At 53.9% G+C, this 18,820-nt stretch overlaps 1 protein-coding gene across 1 annotated transcript in view; it reads left to right on the top strand.

The window, feature by feature from the left end:
• The window catches only part of PLXND1 (plexin D1), a 69,705-nt gene extending 51,096 nt beyond the window's left edge, over positions 1 to 18,609 (top strand). Inside the window, exons 26-36 of the mRNA XM_066195695.1 lie at positions 4,639 to 4,785; positions 5,499 to 5,655; positions 5,847 to 5,950; positions 6,969 to 7,032; positions 7,871 to 7,905; positions 8,960 to 9,064; positions 9,792 to 9,955; positions 11,291 to 11,438; positions 14,437 to 14,577; positions 15,387 to 15,461; positions 16,077 to 18,609. Of these exons, the coding sequence (XP_066051792.1) occupies positions 4,639 to 4,785; positions 5,499 to 5,655; positions 5,847 to 5,950; positions 6,969 to 7,032; positions 7,871 to 7,905; positions 8,960 to 9,064; positions 9,792 to 9,955; positions 11,291 to 11,438; positions 14,437 to 14,577; positions 15,387 to 15,461; positions 16,077 to 16,193 (1,257 nt within the window). The 3' untranslated portion in view covers positions 16,194 to 18,609. The remainder of the gene's footprint in view (positions 1 to 4,638; positions 4,786 to 5,498; positions 5,656 to 5,846; positions 5,951 to 6,968; positions 7,033 to 7,870; positions 7,906 to 8,959; positions 9,065 to 9,791; positions 9,956 to 11,290; positions 11,439 to 14,436; positions 14,578 to 15,386; positions 15,462 to 16,076) is intronic.
• The last annotated feature ends 211 nt before the right edge of the window (positions 18,610 to 18,820 follow it).

Genomic DNA, 18,820 nt, shown 5'->3' with positions numbered 1-18,820 from the left:
GCCCAGCTATCCTGCCTCTAAGTACAGAAAAGAGGAAATCAGTAATTTTTTTTTAATCTTCAGATTTTGTTCCTGTAGTTTAACCATTGGAGGAAAAAAAAAGTGCTGATTTTCCCTTTTGAGGAGGGGAGACCACATGTGAGGCATCTGATCCAGCTCCAGCTTGTGCTAAAAATGGACATTGTGCAAGAAGGCTTTCTCAGGGAAAAAAGGGAAAGAGGAAAGTGGAGCCTTATCACGTGGGCCTGAGGGCTGAGCACATTACACGGCTCACTGATGGCAAGGAGCTCCACATGAGCACCGGGGGGGAGCTGCCCACTGCTGCAGGCTGGTCTGGGGCTGGGGGGGCTGCGGCCATCCCTGGGGCCAGGCAGTGCTGCTGTGAGCTGTGAGCTGTGAGCTGTGAGCTGTGAGCTGGCTGCCCCCTGCTCAAGGCCCACAGAGGGAGGATGACAATGGGTGTGGTGGGAGCAGGACTGTGAGGTGACCGGGTCCTTTGCAGAGCTCTTGTGCATTTCCATGCACCTGCAGCAGGTTCTTGGCAGGGGCTAAGGCTGCACGCTGGGTTTGCAGCCCCCCCAGGCCGTGTCCAGCCTGAAGCCACGGCAGCGCAGCGCAGTGCTGCAGCCTCTTCCCCATCTCTGAAAGCAAATGGTTTCAAACTAGAGGCATGGTGAAGTTGATTTCCAGGAGACTCTGATATCTCACATGCTCCACAGCGAGGGTGGGATCAGAGGAGACACTGAGCTGCTCCTGAAATGTGAAAAGGGAAGAGAATTAGTCAGATGGGAGTGTCTCGAGAGAAAATTTGTCCCAGGTGACACAAGCCTGGCTGTGCAAAGGGACAGGAGCTTGATCCGGATCAGCAGAGCTGGCATCTTCCCTGCCACAGAAATGAGGATGGAGCTCCTGTGGTGGAACAGACAGCACCTCCTTCCACACGGCTGGTGTCAGCTCAGGGCTGTGATTTAAATAGTAGTGATAGCCAAAGGCCTCCCCTGCGCCTTGCGTTCCTAAGGATCAAACTCTGCTGCCTTCAGAGAGGCATTTCTTGGTTAAAAAGAAGGCTTGCCCGCCTGCCTGTAGCACTGCTCTGTCAGACATGTGATGATGGGCCTGGTTTTCATTCCTGAATTATCCCCATTAATCACAATGTCTATTTGAAACAGCTGCTGCGAAAGTCCCCGCCGTTGTGCAGTGGAAAAATTCCAAGTGCTTGTATTTTCCCTTGTAAGTCAACGCTACATGCTCAAAACATTTGTTTCGCATTAATGCTCTGCCTAACAGCCCGTCCATTTGTGTTTTGGGGAAAATGATTTGAAGGAGCTGTCTTCAGCTGGGAAGGAGCTGCTGGCCACAGGCATTCGTGGCCTGCACATGTGGAGGGCACCTGAAGGCGCTGGAGTCCACTGCTGGGGGCTGGCTCAGGGGCTGCAGGGTTGGGATGAGCTGGCAGGGGCTTGCTGCGAGGCACACGGCGGGGCTCAGAGGTAACTCGCAGCATTTGCACAATCAGTGCAGAGCTCTGTTCCTGCAGAACTGAGTGAGAATCCTAGATGAAATGGTCCAGGTCTCTACTTTGTGCTACAGTTTTGGTGGGAAAAGGTTTAAAAGAAAGCCTTCTTCATGAGCTACCATGGTACCATTGTGCCTGGCTCCGAACAGGGTTGGGGAGTTAAAGGAAAAGTAGGGTTCTGGAATTCAGCTTTTATGTCTGGGTCCAAGCTTACCCAAATTTTGCCTGTGGGATGGAGGTTTGGTTCTTCACAGAATGCTAATAGATAATTGTCCCAAAATTAGCAGGCACTTGGGATAAGCAGCTGTTTTCTGTGATGTTCCCACCCTAGGCTCACAGAAACATTTTGGAAATGGCCGTAGTGTGATCCTGGGAGGACATCTATAATAACTTGTCAGAGTTGTGTTAATAGGCAGCAACATGTGAATCCAGTCTGTGCTCTAAACCTTTTTGTTTTCCCAAGCATATAAAAACGAAGCCCTCCCACGCTCCTCGTGCGTGGAACAGTTCAAGTCCTGCCAGCCTGAACTGTGCTTCCCATTACTGCAGTTATTTCAGTGCCCTGAGTAGCTTTAAGGGCCCATAACAGTTCAGTCAAAAATGAAAATGAAGTCTCATTAAAATACATTCACAATAGGAGGAAAAAAAGGCCCCAGACTGTGTTTTTTTAAAGTATTTTTTTTTGTCCTGAATCAGCACTGATCTCTTCTGGTTAAACTTCCTTTCTCCTAACTAGCCAAGTCCAAAGACAGTTTTGATTTCTTTCCAGATGAGTTTCCCGAACAATGCTGGAGGTTTCACAAGTTTGCCATTTTATCTCTAGTCCCTGCCTGCCAGCCCTTCTTTCCCCGCTTTGAAATTCGCTGTCTGATTAGCACTTTTGCAGATTTCCATAACATCCCACAGTTCCTGAGCCTGAAAGCCAGAAAGCCAAACAGAAATAGCATCTCGGCAGCGGAGCTCTGTGGCTGTGTCCCCCTGGGCTGGCCGGGCCAAGCCCTGCCCGTGCACCCTGCAGAGGGTCCGCGGTGACCCCGCAGTGCCCACCCCACTCCCAGGGCAGCCCTGTGTGAGCAGGCAGGGGCTGCAGAGCCGGCCCCGACCGCTGCAGCCCGTGCTCACCAGCCCAAAGGGGCTCCCAGACCAGCAGGACTGGCCCTCTGTTCATGTTTTTGGAGGCACCGCAGTCTCCCTGTGGCTGGAGCTGCCCATGGCGGGCACGGGCAGGCTCCACAGCCTGGCTGTGTGTTTAGCCTCACGTTTGTCCCTGCTGACATGTGACACGAGCGGGGCTCCTGTTGGCAGCTCGGCCAGAGGCTGATGACCCCGTGTGCAGGGCCGGCCACGGTGTCCTGTGGTTCGCAGGGCGAGGGCAGTGGTGCTGCAGCCCGAGGAGGTCTCTGTGTCAGTGCTGTCCCCTAGTTATATCTTGCTTCTGCCTTTCTCTCCAGAATGAACTCTTTGTGTCTTCTGCACGTTCTTCACTCTTTGCCATCCTCAGCTTCTCCACTCCCTGACTCCACACCTTCCTCTACATCCGGGAAGCCGTGCCTTCGTGCATTCCAGCACCCACAGCCCTGCTCTGAGCCCATTTTGTGCTGCCTGCTCACAGGAGCATTGCAGGAATCATTCGTTAGGCCCCTGCGGCGGACCCAGGGAGCTTCCCAGTATTCATGAAGTTGCCCCTGAAAAGGAAGTGAGAGCCCTGCTGGCACAGACGGCGTGTGCCCACTGACAGCCCTGCTCTATCACCCCATCATCAACCGCACCAAATGCAGCGCGTCCAAATTGACATCGAACTAATTGCTTTAGCAATTATAGGGCAATTAGAATAAAAGAATCACCGAGTTTTAATTAAGAAGCAGATTGAACAGGATTTAGCAGTTCCTAGCCGAGAAATATCAGAACGGTTGGGTATCTGTTGTCTTGAGCAGGCTCTCAGATGGCAGCCCTGTGTGTGCGGGGGGAGGCTCAGAACACAGAAATGTGCAGAATTTGCACTTGCCTCATTGGAAGGAAATTGAACGTGAACATTAGGGAGAATAGGATCTACTCTAACACTGAAGAGTTCCTTAAGAAAATAGCTTATGTTTTCCTTGCACATCAGTGCAGCAGGCAGAAGTGAATCAGAAATTTGGCATTAAACTGCGTAGCTGAATCACATCACAGATAGATGCTCCGTTACATTTTTTGTTCTTGCTACAGGAGAGCCACAGTTCGCCTCTCTCCCATGAACTTAGGTTTGATGAATGTAAGGAGTTAAATGGTGTGTTTGCTTGCTGTCACATGGGAACAGCTTGTTGACCCTGATCCTCTGTTGTGCTGCGATGAGGGCTCTGCTGTGGTATGAGAAGTATGAACGCTGGTTCCCAGAGCCACAGGCCCAGGCTGTGGGCTCACTCCCATGGAGTTCAGTGGCAAACCAGGCAGTGCAATGAGGGGTTCAGCTGACACGTTCACGAGAAAGCTGGGTGCCCAAATATTTCTGTTCTTGGATTTTTGTGCACATCAGCCCTATCTCGTCCTGCTGAGCGCAGCATGTTGTACAGTCTGCACCCTGTCAGACTGCAGGAAGCATCTCTGTAGCGCAGTATGCTAGATTCTCCCTGTTGCTGTGTAATTCACATGTAAATTAATGCACATTTGCATTTTGCCAACTATCATGTGTGCACATCCCCGCTCAGCACAGCCATGCATATGTCCCTGCCTCCTGAGCAGCACCCCGGCTCTGCCCCTGAGGCAGCACAGGCTGGCACAGCCCGTCGGTGGCATTCCACAGCTCCAGTGCTTGCTGCAGCACTTGGATGGGGTGTGTTGATGCTGACAGTTACAGCATCCCCAAAAATGGCCTGCGGCTGTTGGCTGTTGTGTCCTCTTCCCCATCTGCGCTGTGATGTTGCCACGAGTCTGAAAACTTCTGAGCAGCCTCGGAGAGAAGCAAGTGGGAGCTGGGATGTGACGGCCGCCACCAGGTGTTTGCAGCACCTGGGGTGGACTAGTCCTGCTCCCTGGTGTGCAGAGGCAGCTTCGCTGTCCACACGGAGCCCGTCCCTGCCGCACTGCTGATGGGCCTGTCACCACCAGGTCTGGTTTGCTGACTTGGTCTTCTTTCCTTTGCCCAGGAGACAGTTGGAGAGCCCTTCTTCCTGCTGATCTGTGCCATCAAACAGCAGATTAACAAGGGTTCCATCGACGCCATTACAGGGAAGGCCAGGTATACCCTCAACGAGGAGTGGCTGCTGAGGGAGAACATAGAGGCAAAGCCCAGGGTGAGTACACAAGTGCTGGGGCTTCCCCAGAGCTGGGGTGGGAGGGAGATGCCACGCTCATAGCACGTAGGTCTGCACAGCTGGTGAGAGGAGGAGGAGGCATGCAGACAAAAAGAGGAAAGGGTTCCTGACAGAAGGAGTTGCTCTCCTTGCCCTGCAGCTTTGGGCTGCGACTGAGGCAGTGGCTGTGCCTCCCTGTCTCTGAGCAGGTGTCTGACCCTCACAGCTGCCTGTCCTGCTGTCCAGGGGCTCTCAGGGGCTCCGGGCACTGCAGCAGACCCATCCTGCAGCAGGCTTAGAGCTGGTTTATGCAGTGGAGCTTGGCCTGTTGCATCAAGCAGAGCAATGAGCTTTGGTGGTCCCATTAGTCACCAGTCGGAGCCAAGGAACTGAGGACACGGCTGGTAATGGGGGCTGACCCTTCCTCCTGCCTCTCGGTGGTCAAGCCCCATTAGCAAGACAGCATGAGAGGGGGCTGCTGTGGTGCTCCCTATGCTCTCCCAGCTTGGTCAACAGAGCCCTCAGCCCCTGGGGCTGTAAATCAGTGCTTCTCATGCTGTAAAGCATCGATGGCCTCATTAGTTCAGCCTGATTTCCATCAGCACGGGGCCCAGGGCACACCAGCCAGAGCTGTTCAGACACCGCAGCTTCCAAGAATTCTTGGGAGCCAGCAGAACCAGGCAGGTCGTCCCTAACACAGCCTCTGCCTGCAGAACCTCAACGTCTCCTTCCAAGGCTGCGGGATGGACTCCCTGAGTGTCAGAGCCATGGACACGGACACACTCAGTCAAGTGAAAGAGAAAATTCTGGAGGCCTTCTGCAAGAACGTCCCCTACTCCCAGTGGCCAAGGGTGGAAGACGTCGACCTTGGTAAGGACCAGCTGCATGGGACCGGCCAGTCTGTAGAAACAGGTGAAGCACTTCAAGCTGCGCTGCAGCTGTTGGTGCCCGTCAGAGCAGTGGGTGAAGCAGCGCAGACATCAGGACAGCTGTTCAGTCCCAGACCCCTGGCCCCCGCCTCCTGGGGGCTGGGGTCTCACTTCTCCCCTCTCTGTGTTCAGAGTGGTTCGCCACCAGCACCGACAGCTACATCCTGCGGGACCTCGATGACACCTCGGTGGTGGAGGACGGCAGGAAGAAACTCAACACATTAGCACATTACAAGGTAAAGCTACCGACACCTCAGGGGAGCCCCTCCTCCTCCTCGGAGCCTTCCTGGCCCCCGGGGCGAGCTGCGGTTCCCCTCCAAAAAGGGGATCATCAGGAACAAGCGGAGAGGTTGCCATAGCTCCGTGAGAGCTTCCAGGGAATAGACATCTGCCCTGGCGAGAATCTCGTTAATATTGCAACACACAGAAACTAATTAACACTCTTCATGCAAAACAAGTTATTACTGACAACAGAAAGAGGAGAGGAAAAAGCTCTTTTTCCCAAGGGCCACCAGCCTGGCTGATTAGTATCACTGTGCTCTTGAGCCTCATTCCTGCTGAAATCGCAGCTACAACCGTCAGTGCCTGCTCTGAGAGCAGGGGCTGGGGATACCAGCGAGGAAGTGAGGCCAAAAATAGGAGGAAACATGGTGAATCAGATTGTTTTCTTGACTGTTTTTCTGTTTAAAATTAAATGAAACCAGAAATACTTAACGATTTTCATATTCCCTGGTATGCCTGGAAGCATAATCCTCACTGGTCTGTAGCCGTGCCTGGAAAACAAAAGCAGAGCTGAGCGCTCATTAGCATGGTTATCGGGGTAAGAGCCGTGGCAGAGCCGCGCTGGCGCTGTCCCCGCTGTCCCCGCTGTCCCCGCTGTCCCCACGGCACAGAGGCTGCGCCGGCCCCGCCGCTCCGGCTGCCACCGCTCCCCTCTCCTGTCTGGGGAATGGCAAACCACAGCCAAACTCTCCTTCCTTTCCAAATTACCTGGTGTCCACATCCAAAAACGGATCCTAGGTACATGTGTCTGCCCGATTCCCATCGGGTTTGAGAACCTCACTACATCGTAATTGTGTAAAAAATTCCCTTTCCACATAGTGGGGGGCAGGGGCAGGACAGGGCAGGTTCAGGGGATGTTTGTGGCAGAACCGTGACTGCACCAGCATCCCGCAGCTCCTGGGATCTCCCCAGGCCCAGGGAGGCACTGATAAGGCCCCCATCATCAATGCGCGTTCTTCCCTTCCTCCTCAGATCCCTGAAGGGGCATCTCTGGCCATGAGTTTGACGGACAAGAAGGACACCACGCTGAGCAGAGGTAACAGCTCGCTCCTCTTCCCTGCTGCTGATGACCAGGCGGGAACGCTTGCACTGTCAGAGCGTTGTCTCTGGCTGGGGATGCTGGAAGATGCTGCCAGCCCCCGTTCCTGGCACCGTGGAAGTGATGGCTCTGAACATGTGCTATCCACTCTCCTCCCCCTGCCTCACGGGCCATAGGGTGCTCCCCCAGCCCTCGAGGTGTTTGCACCTTCCTTCTCACACCCTCACTGGGGGCTGGCATCCAATCTGTGCTGACAGAGAGAGAAAGGAAGAATCTGAAGCCACTTGGATGAAAAAGTCCTCTCCCTCCCAGCTGCACATATTCAGTCCCTTGCCAGTGCATTTCTAGGTTTCAGGCTGTGCAGAGTGAAAACAGACCAAGTGAGACAAAAATCCACATTAAACAAGGAATTTCAAACCCCGTTTCCAGGCTTTCCAGGAGTCCTTTGCCTGCTGCGGCAAGGAGCTGCTTGGGACTGAGCTGCCCTGATGATGAGGCTCAGAATAATCCTGGGAGCGTGGGGCACAGCAGTGTCACAGTGCAGGGGTGTCCCTGTGCTCCTCCTGCTCTTGTGCCCTTTTGAGTCTCTCTTGAAACATCCCTTGGGAGACCTCAGGTCTCCCTTAAAGGACCTCCTGGGTTCTTGCCACGAGCCCCATAACGCAAAAGGCAGCCCCAAAACAAGGAGAAACACTGAGATCACTCGTGGTTGAGGATGCCAGCTTGGTGGTGGGGCGCTTGGGGTTCAGATGCCTCTTGGCATGGAAGTCACCAGTGGAGGTGGACTTTGGTTTGGGCCCCCCTGACTGAGCCACTGTGTCTTTCTTCTTCACAGTGAAGGATTTGGACACTGAAAAGTACTTCCACTTGGTAAGCATCCCTCTCCTGGCTGCAGAGATGATGGCTGCATGTGGGGGCTGCTGACGTTACCTTGAATTATGTCTGTGGGCTGTGGTGTCAGATGTGATGAACAAGCTGCATCAAGGCTCATTAGTTCTCTTCAGCAGGGTTCAAAGAGGCGCAGAAAGGTGATCTGTAGATAAACTGAGGGACACGATAAAGAATTACCGGGACGGCAGAGAAATCGCTGGCAGCCGCAGAGGGCTCAGGGCGTGGTCAGGGCGTGGCACGGCGCAGTGTCAGTGTCAGTGTGCGGCGACACCTGGGCGGAGTCACCTGCTGGGGGCTCCTGGGTCCCGCCTGTTTCCCGGGAGCGGCTCCGTGGGTTCCTGCTGCTGCTCCCTGCTGCAAGCGCCAAGCGCTAAATGCTGCTAAAAGCTGTCATGAAAAAGGTGTTATGGACAACGACTATATTTTATAGCCTGGTTTGAGTGGGTTTTTTTCTCTGCAAGCATTTACATGCTCAAGTAGAAGCATGCACACACACACACAGAGCAAGGAGGGCGAAGGGATGGGAAATTAACTGTTCACTTGTCAAACAATGCCAAGATGGACGTCAGTTGCTTGCTTTGTCATTTTAGAGAGTAATTCACTGACCTGACCAGTGGAATATTCATTTTCGTTTTGAAAAAGCCAGCATTCCTACAGACTGTGCTTTTTCCAAATCCAAGCAAAGCTGGGTTCTGCAGAAGCCATGCGCACTGCTGCTGGGAGCCCGAGGTGCAGCCCAGACAGGGGTGTGAGAGCCCAGGGGGCAAGCAGGCCAGCGTGCAAAGGGAGATGGATGGGTTCCTTTCCTTCATCTAGGGTGAGAGAGGCAATACAGAGCACAGGAGAAACCAATGTCAGGAAAACTGAGTATTATGGATCACTTTTTTAAAGCCATATAAGGGTGTGCTTATAAAGCAACAGTAACTGCTTATAATGGAATTTTATATGCGGTTGAAATTCTATGCTGAAAGGAAAATTTAGTGTGACACTTCCAGGGAAGAGTGCTCTGACCAAGTGCTTTATCTGGGACCAGGTTCTCCCAACTGACGAATCAGTGGAACATAAGAAGTCCCACAGACAGAGCCATAGGAAGAAGGTTCTTCCAGAGATCTACCTGACACGGCTGCTCTCCACCAAGGTAGGAGCTGGGCTGTCCCCATTCTTGGCAGGTGGGGTTGTTTGTGGTCTGCAGGGAGAAGCCTGCTCCAGGGAAGGAGTGCTGCAGGGCCGGTTGGTCCCCAAAGGCAGTGGGACTCCTCTCCTGGACGGCTGGGGCATGTTTAGTGAGGCTGGCAGGCTCCTCCGGGTCCCTCCAGCTTCCCAGCTCATTCTTCCTGCTGTGTGGTGCCCCACATGATCTCCCTGGGATGGACTGGGGTCCGTGCAGACAAAAGGGATTCTGGCTGCCTCAGGGCTTGAGATACATAGCTGAGACCTGAACCCATCTCCCCAGAAAGAGATGCTGCTGGGACAGGAGATGGAGATGCTCAGCTGTGGGAGCAAGAAAAATGTCTGTGTGATCTGAGGTCAGGTCTGGCCCATCTTTAATCCCAGCACGGTGCCTCACTGAAGCAAAGATCACAGGGATGACCAGCAGTCTCTGGTCTTCTTTGTCTGTGGTGTACAGAACAAGCACAGATGTGAGATCCCAGCAGTCAGAAAGAAAATCTCGATGCCAGAAGAAATTAACCCCAAATGCGAGTTTATTATATTGCTATCCCTCTCTCATCCCCTCTCTCTTCTGACTTATCCAAATGGCAGCAAAGGGTTTCCCCTAGTGCGCAGCAGTCACAGCCCCTCTGCTGTGACTCCCGGGCTTGGGGGCCGCTGCTCTCCCCAGGGCCCACTGTGTCCTTGTCCTGCAGGGCACACTCCAGAAGTTCCTGGATGACCTGTTCAAAGCCATTCTCAGTATCCGAGACGATAAACCACCCGTGGCTGTGAAGTATTTCTTTGACTTCCTAGAGGAACAGGCAGAGAAGAGAGGGATCACAGACCCTGACACCCTGCACATCTGGAAGACCAACAGGTTTGGAAAAGGAAATCCTTCTTTTCTTCCTTCCAGCAGCTGCTGGTGTTCTGGACTAATCATTAGGTTGCTAAAAGTAGAAGAGGGAAAACAGGGAGGGTGGCAGGGAGGGCTGTGAAAGATGAAGCCAAACACAGGATTGGAGAGCTTTGAACAAACACGAAGCCCAGGGGAACAGTGAGCTAAAAGAGGAGGCATGGGCAGACAAAGGGCAGAAAGAACTGGCATCCACAAATAATGAAAGGAGAAATAGGATGATGGGAGACAGCAGTGGTGTTAGCTGCAAGCACTGGAGGTCTGAGACGAAGTCAGGTCTTAAAACACCATGGAAATTTTAAAACCAGCTTATTTGGATCCTTTTCAGCTCTTCAGTGGCACTTTTCCCGACTTATGTCTGTAACCAAGCTGAGTCTCCGGGGTATTCAGGGGACTCTGGGAGCAGGTGCTGTGGCAGTGGCCTGCTGGGGAGCACCACAGCAGTGGGACCAGATGGAGTGGTGCTGAGGGACATGAGCAGCAGGAAGGGAGAAACAGTGCAGGAAAGAAACCAGAGGATTTAAATGGAGAGAGCAGGGAGCTTGGAGAGAGTGTCAAGGACAGGCTCAGCACTTTGGAGACTGTGGAGACAGGAACTATTTCCAGCCTAACGTGTGAAAATTAAAACCAAATTTTACTGGGACAGCAGGCATGCAGATGCAACTATTGGGCAACAGATTTGCCTACCCTTCACCACTTCACTGACCTGTAGAGCAAAGACTTACAGTGGCTTTCACCTCTCAGCTGCTGTGGAGGGTAGAAAGGGTGAGCAATAGACTGAAGCTGTTCTATGGCCAAATCAGCAGTGAAATAACTGAAGGAAAAAATGATGAGAGAACAGAAGAGAAGACAGATGAAATGTGTTTTGTGGGGCCAGGCTCACTATCAGAACCAGATGATGGTTAGTGTCAGGAAAGAGGGAAAAGGAGGTGACACCATTGCTCCAAACAGCAGCAAGTGGAGAAGCCTGACTCAACAGACCCAGGCAAAGCTGTTGGTGCCTCTCTGGGCCTGCAGCTGCTGGGAGCTGCTGAAGGAGCAGGGCACGTGTGTGCCTAGAGAAGGCTGTATGTGCCACGTCCTCCAGCCTGAAAAAGCGTCTTGAGGGTGAAGGTGTGTCCCTGCCCCTCTCTCAAGGCAGGGGTCTGTGCTGGGGGTGATTAAGTAGCAGAACCCGTCTCCTCAGCCCTTCCTCTCTACTGCTCCCTTTGTATCATCGTCTTTCCTGCATTTCCGCCCCTCTTCCTCTGGTACACAAAAATTCATCTCGTGCGTGTCCCTGGATCCTTCCCTTTGCAGCCTACCACTGAGGTTTTGGGTGAACATCCTGAAAAACCCCCAGTTTGTCTTCGACATTGACAAGACAGACCACATCGACGCCTGTCTGTCCGTGATCGCCCAGGCCTTCATCGACGCCTGCTCGCTCTCCGACCTGCAGCTGGGCAAGGTACGTCCCGCCAGGGCAGGGCTGCTGCCGGGCAGCCACCGCCATGGCCGGGCCGGGTGGCAGCGCCTGGCAGAGGCCACCGGCCCAGCCTTCCTCCCACGGCCGCCTGGAGCCACTGCTTGGGCTCCTGCAGCTGAGTTTTGGTTGTCTCCAGGGATGCATCTTCCCCTCTCTTCCCCACCCCTTTGTTCAGGCTTGAGCTTGAAATTTACACCTCCCGTGTCACAAACAGCAGCCAGGGAGTGGGGACACGCAGTCACAGGCAGGATGGACACAAGGCGAGGCCCCCAGCCTGGGGGGCTCTGAGGGTGGGGGAGACCAGCCCCTGGGCTGTGTGCTCAGGGTTGCCCATCAGCTCCATGAGCTGTCCTGCAGCCATGGGAGCGCCCCTGCTGACTCAGCACCGTGTCTGAAACGCTTCCCGACCCAGCTGAGCTGCTGCTGAAGCAGACGAATGTTTTCTGCTGTTGTCTTAGGCAGGGGCAGAAGATGGAACACTGAGCCCAGGTGGGGGCCAGTTCTGCTCAGGGCGCCGCTATGGGGCATGGGCAGACCCCACAGGGGAGCCCAGCCCCTCCAGTCAGGGCTGGTTTAGGGGACACCATTGGCGTAATGATCCCATAAAGGAGCTGAGGGACAACGTCAACTCCTAGTGACAGGATGGAAAATGATGTAGCTCCAGGCAAAGCCTCGGTCATTGCTCCTGGTGATTTCTGCACAACCTCTCACCTTGGAGAGAAGCCCAGGAGGTGAGCCAGTCCCCCGAGAACACGGGCTGTGCCTGTCCAGGGATGACAGGCCAGGCCTGGCTCACCTAGAGGTGTGAGGCTCTCCAGGGCCATCCCCGTGACACCATCCGTCAGCATGTGGAAGGGACGTGGCAGACACTGCACAGCTGGTGATCTCCTCCCGTGCAGCGTGTCCATCCCACAGGGGCCGTGTCCAGCGTGGGGTGGGAGGCTGGTGGGCTCAGCACAGCAGTGGGGGAGCTGAGCCTGCTCCGGGCAAACACGAGGCTGCGTGGGCCAGGTCCCATCTCCCACCCCACACACAGTCCCGCGGGGCTGGCCGGCAGGAAGACATCCCATATTCTCTTTTCTCCCACCGCCTCGGCTGAGCACAGTGCTGACATTTGAAACTTCCCGACATAAATAAGTTTTATTAAGAAGTGCTGTAAATCACCCCCACTGTCCCCCCCACCAGAGCAGAGGCTGGCGGTGACAGCGTGTGACCCGGGGACACCCTGCGGGGAGGGGGTGGGCGCTACACCCCCAGCCCCAGAGCTGCAGGAAGCCTTTGCTGGGAGAGGTTAATGCTGGAGGAAGATCTAATGAGTGCTTGATTCTTTGTTTGTTTGGGTTTTGGTCTTTTTTTTTGCATGTGTTACGAAACACCTACAATTTGTCCTTGTCAAGCGGCAGATGAGGGGAAGAGGGGTCAGCTGGAGTCAGACAGCAGATGGAAACACTTTTCTGGAATACAATAGTATAAGTGAATGAATTGTTGAGTAATGTGGGAAGAATAAATCCTCAGCATAAAAATCGGCTTGCATGTACACGCAGTGTATCACTGAGCATTTTCCAGACTGGATTCTTCCCTTGGTTTCAGCACGTTGCTCTCGATACTGCAAATGTGAGAGCAGACTCGGTCCATACATCTACAGTGCACAAGCAGTTAATAAACCAGTGCCCATTTCTTCATAATAGAGACAAATCAGACACAAATTAAAAAATAACCTAGAAAAGAGGCAGCATGGTTTTCCTTTGTGTTTCCAAGGAAAAAAAAATAATGCCATGAGCAGGCTCTCTGTAAGTTGGCCACATTCTCATAATGCCTTGTCACTCCATTTGAAAATAAACTGCTGTGGGATCTGGTGCCCGTTTCCTGTTTCCCCTGCAGCATTAGCCAAGCTACAGATTGCAGCAGCAGATTGGAGTCACCCCGGGCTCCCCTATTCCCGCCTGACACAGCCACGTATGCTGCCCGCGGGCAGAACCTGCCACTCCCTCCCCTCCCCACGTGTCAGCACAGGGGAGCAGTCCCACACACCGTGCAGGGGCGGCAGGACGCGGTGATCTCACTCCCTTTGGTGTCCCCAAGCCCGGGGCCGTGCCCCTTGGGGATGCAACACGAGGCTAGTCAGCCAAGTTCATTCCTGGGGTAATGATATCAGGAGGGCAGGATTGCCTTGAGGTTAAAATTATTCATGCTGTGTTTGCAGGGAGGGCAGCAGAGTTGTGCCTCCACTGGTACAAACCAGTTGTGTGGCTGGGAGGTTAAGGCTGCTGTGTCCAAGCTGACATTAATCAAGAGAATTCAGTATTCTCTGTTAATTACTTTACGTGCACTCAATTTAGGCCAGGCAGGCTGGATTAGCCAGTGCAAAATAAATCAAAGCTACACGAAAAATCCAAAAGCAACACTTCAGCTGACAGAGTTCAACTTGTAAGATAGCTTTGTTCTTTAGCTTAAATCGATGTGGCTGCTCAAGAAACCCCAGCAAATACATGCAGAAGCCCTTCCCTTGCTGCCAATTTCCACACACAGGACCACAGAGCCCGAGTGTTTGATCTGGCACTGGTGTGCTGCCTCCCCTGCCGAGCATCCCCTGGCAGCAAGCCACCCCACCTGACCCTGGGTGTGCTTTAGCCTGTGCTTGCTGCCATGCAGAACACACACCCATCACCTCCAGCACTGGGCTGAGGGATGTTCAGCTCGTGCAAGGGCAGCAGGATGGTGCTGTGTCTCCACAGGCACACGGTGCCCATCCACAGATCCTTGATGTGTCTCAGCCCTTCTCCTGAGCTGCTCCGTGCCTCGGTGCCGTGGGCACCGCGCTCCCCTCTGGTGACAGCTGGACCAAAGGCAGGGCTGTTCCCTGCTCCCAGCTGTAGCTGAGGTCCCCGTCTGATGTCAGTGCTGTGGTCAGGCAAACAGGATAATGTTTTCAGCCAGGAACAGCCCAGTGCCTGATGTTGGTGTCTTGCCCTCGCTCTAGGACTCCCCGACCAACAAGCTGCTGTATGCCAAGGAGATCCCCGAGTACCGGAAGATAGTGCAGAGATACTACAAGCAAATCCACGACATGCCCCCTCTGAGTGAGCAGGAGATGAACGCCCACCTCGCCGAGGAGTCACGGGTGAGTGGTGCAGGGGCTGGGGTTGAGTCTGCAGGCTCAGTGTCCTGCTAGCCTGGCAACAGCAGGGAATGTGCACAGGCTGCAATCAGCTACTGCTGAGATGCTGAAAGGAGCACACAGGAAAGGATATTTTGCCTGAAACTTCCACGCGCAAACTTCATCTGACCTAATTCCAAGCATCTTCAATTACTGCCAGAGCTGCAGTAAACACCCATGAGTTTGCTTGAGCCTAACTAGCTCTGGCACCACTGGGAGTTGAGAGCAAAATTCAGTGCCAAAAAGCCGGGAAGTTTGGACAAGGATTTCTGCAGTCCTGCAGCCACCCAGCCAGCTGGCTCCCAGGCACAACTGCCAGGGACAGCCCTGAGTCCCAGGCAGCCACTGGCAGCCAGCCCTGGTGCCAGCCACAAGAGCTGGCAGCCACATTCCAGATCAGGGTCCTGCCAGTGATGCACTGCAGGTTCTTCAAAATCAAACCTTCTCCCCAGGGTGTTTGAGCTTTGGGCACCAAGCAGGATTTTCTGTCGATATTCTGCAGCACAGCTGATGTGCTGTCCCCTCCAGTGAAATGGCTTTGGGCACAAAGGGATATACCCATGCCCAGCATGGGTATTTACTGCTGGCTTTGTAAAGACCAAGACCCACCCTGATGCAAGCAAATGCACTTTCCTTAAAAATCCAGCTGTACCAATGTGTCAGTAAAGTCAGGCACAATCTGCTTTTACTGTAGTCAGTGCCTACTGGCTGCGCTGGAACTCTCATGCTCCATCCTGCTAATATTTTCTCCTCTCTTTTCTGTCTTTATAAAGAAATACCGAAATGAGTTCAACACCAATGTCGCCATGGCTGAGATATACAAATACGCCAAGAGATATCGCTCCCAGGTGAGTGGGATTTACAGCACAGGGGCTCTGGCCTGCCTGGGGAGGGAGGAGCTGTGGCTGCAGTAACCCCACAGTGACACCTGCATCCAGTCCCACAGAGCAGGGACTGTTGGGGTGTGCGTTACTGCTGAACGTGTGCAATACGTGCAGATGCACCTGCTCTCTGTCCCTTGGCTGGCAGCTTCTTGGAAGAGAAGGCTGGCTATTCACGGCTGATCTTAATGGCATTTGGCTGGGCTGAAGAAGGGCTGCCGGGTGTGTAGGTCCCTTCAGGAGAGCAGAACATGCCGATAAGGTCCATGCACAAAATAACCTTCACCCACTGTCCCCGCCCCGTCGAGGCTGTGGCCCTGGCTGGCTCCTGCCCCGCTGTGGGCTGGTGCTGTGCCCTCAGCTCTGTTATAGCAGTGCATTTTTGTCACATACCACTCCACTCCTAGCCGTGACCAGGGACCATAGGAGAGCAGGGCTGTGAGTACAGGGGCTCTGGGGCAGGGTGGGCTCTCCCCTTTGGAGCTCTGGCTGGGATTTGGGCTCCATAGGTCTGGTGGGGGGAGCTGGGCTGGCAGGTGGGCGCCCCACACTGCCTCAGCACGCGGCCTGTCTCTCCCGCAGATCGTGGCCGCCCTGGACGCAAACCCCACGACAAAGCGCACCCAGCTCCAGCACAAATTTGAGCAGGTGATTGCACTTATGGAGGACAACATCTATGAGTCCTGCAGTGAAGCCTAGGCCGGCTGCAGCCCTGGAAGTGACCTTTCTTGCAGCACAGTGCCACAAGGGAACCTGCCTTCAGCCGCAGGCATACCTTGGTCATACTCAAACCAGCCTTGTGGAGGGGGCGGGCCTGGACATGGCTGAAAGTTTTCCTCACTTCACAAGGAGCCACAAGACACCTTTCTGAGCAGCTAAAACTCCTCTGGTCTGCATTGTGGCACCCATAATTTATTTGCTGTTGCCAGCCAGAAACGAAGGCAAGCTCAGTTCACCACTTTCCCTTGGTCAGCACCCAAGCACTCCGTGCATCCCTGTGCGTGGTTCCTCGGGACGGGGCTGCAGAGGCTGGAGCAACAGACACAGAGCAGAAGGGTCACCTCAGGGAGAAATGACCACAGACAGCAAAGAGCATCGCAGCCCGAGCTCCCACTCCATCCCTCCAACATCCTTGTTTTCCCACCACCAGGGACTCTTATCAGCTGTTCACTATCTGCTGCATTCTGTGTATATTTGTGCCTTTTAATTTTTGTACTGTATGTGTAAACATAACCACTCCTCCATCTGAGACTTGGGCAACGCAGGGAACTCGGGGCTGAGACAAAGCCGTTGCTTCCCAAGCAGCTAAGGCATGGTGAAAGCACTTTATCCCCAATGGAGACGGCTGTTTGGGAGCTGCAGGGAGCACGGCTGTGCTAGCACCAGGAGGGCTGTTCTGCCCTTCCTGGGTTCTCGTGTCTGGTGCATGGGGAGCTGGAGCACAGTGGGGAGGTGAGCATTCCCCACGCACCCACCCAGCCAGCCAGGCAGGCAGGCAGGCACCGGCATGGCCCCAGACCGGGTGCAGCGGTGGGGAAGGAGCGTGGCCCCCCTCCTGCCCCGCCAGGCTGGCTCCACACGTGTCCATGGCACTGCACCACCCCAGCCCCAGCAGGGCCAGCTGCTGACAGTGGCCTCAAGCCACACACAGGGCAAACACCGCAGAGCACTGTCTCTTCCTCTCCCTGTGACCATCACCAAACACGAGGCCAGTCCTGCAGGGGTGTCTCCTAAAGCAGCTTATTCTGCTTGCACTGGGCCCAGCCCTGGGGCTGGAACCTGAAGCAGCCACGAGAATGGGGCTTGGCTGCATGGGCAGCCTGTTTTCAGCCCTTAAAGGCAGAGGGACTGGACCCAAGTGCTGTCGGCAGTGACACAGGCCAGCAGAGCACCTCCAGCACCCACAGCTGCAAACTAAAGTAAGAGAGTGCCCCAGCTCAGGCTGGGGTCACTGAGAGGGTTCCAGTGGCAGACAAACGGAGCTTGCCCAAGGCTACACAGCCCAGAGCCACCCTGCCAACCCATCGTGGTGGCCTGCTGTCCCTCCTGCAGCCCGGGGAGCTCTGGTGTCCAGTGTCACACGGGGCCCCTGTAGAGGCTGGACGCGGCCAAGGCCAGCATTCCTGCCTGGGCAAAGGCTCCTGCCCGCTGGGCTGACCCAAGAAACACAGTTACTACCTCACTGCAGGAGGGTGTAAGGTAAGCCTTTGATAGTCATCCAGCTGGCTAGGATGCAGCCTGGCATTGGATGACCTTGTCCACCAAAATTCCTGGGTGATTCACTGCCATGGACAGGTTGTCTCCATCTCCAGTAATGCCACATTTGTCAGAAACCAGAACATCAGAGTTGTGTATGTGTATATAGATATCTATTTTAAAACAAACAGTAGACTTTATCCAGTATGCTAAAAGGTGGGGAGGGAGGGGAGGGAAAGGGGAAGAACAGAGGTTTTTTTTAAAAGAGAACTACAGAAAAAGTACTTACACTGTGGAGGTCTCAATGTCTTTGCTGAGGATGTGGCTTCAGAATAGAAACTCTAAGAATGTAGCTGGGCTACATTTTATTTTGAAAGTGATTTCACAAAAATTTCTTGATGTTTTTGTCTTTTAGAAACTGTGAATAGCTGCCAGAGATGTAGGCAGGCCCAGCCTGGGAAAGGAAAGGCCAGGGTGAGAAGGACCAAGGTAGCAGAGAATGTTGAGCTTGGCTGGCGGCAGGGAAAGGGCCATGGAGCTATAGCCCCATGTTATTTGTTATGGAAAGGATACAGGTGAGCCAAGAGTAAGCAGAGTTTGCCTCCAGGTGCTGTGGCTGGGCCATGTATTGGGGCTATTGTTTTATTATTTAATTTTTTTTCCAAAGCCAAAAAAAAGAAAAAAAGAAAAAGAAAAAGAAAAAAAAAAAAAAAAAAAAGGAAAAAGTAGTTGCTACAACCGTTTAAAGGAACAACTTTAGCAGAGGGTTTGTAGTGTTGCCTTGAACCTCTGAGCCCTTTGTAAGATGTTTTTAAACTTTGGCACGTGTTGTGGGTGTAGTGCCCTTACCTGCTGTGTAGTGGAAGTGGCAGACTCCTGGCAAAGCCTATCTTTGTAATAAAACAAGGTGCTGAACTTACCGAGTGCAGTTCCTGCCGAGCACACGGGGAGGACACACGGGGAGGACACCTGCACAGACGAGTTTGGCACATGCAAGACACACCACGTGTGGGGTCAGCAGCCCAGTGAGAAGAGCTTTGCACCCCTCGGGGCTCCCCACACCTCTCCCACAGCCAGTGCCACAGTTCCTTCCCAGACCAGGCACGGGAGGGGACAATTGCCCGACGCCG

Source organism: Chamaea fasciata, unplaced genomic scaffold (assembly GCF_029207755.1).
Source record: "Chamaea fasciata isolate MVZ Bird 193981 ecotype frontalis unplaced genomic scaffold, bChaFas1.0.hap1 SCAF_13, whole genome shotgun sequence".
Taxonomy (NCBI): Eukaryota; Metazoa; Chordata; class Aves; order Passeriformes; family Sylviidae; genus Chamaea; species Chamaea fasciata.
Note: the sequence above shows the minus strand (reverse complement) of the source record. Positions and strands in the feature narration are given on the sequence as shown.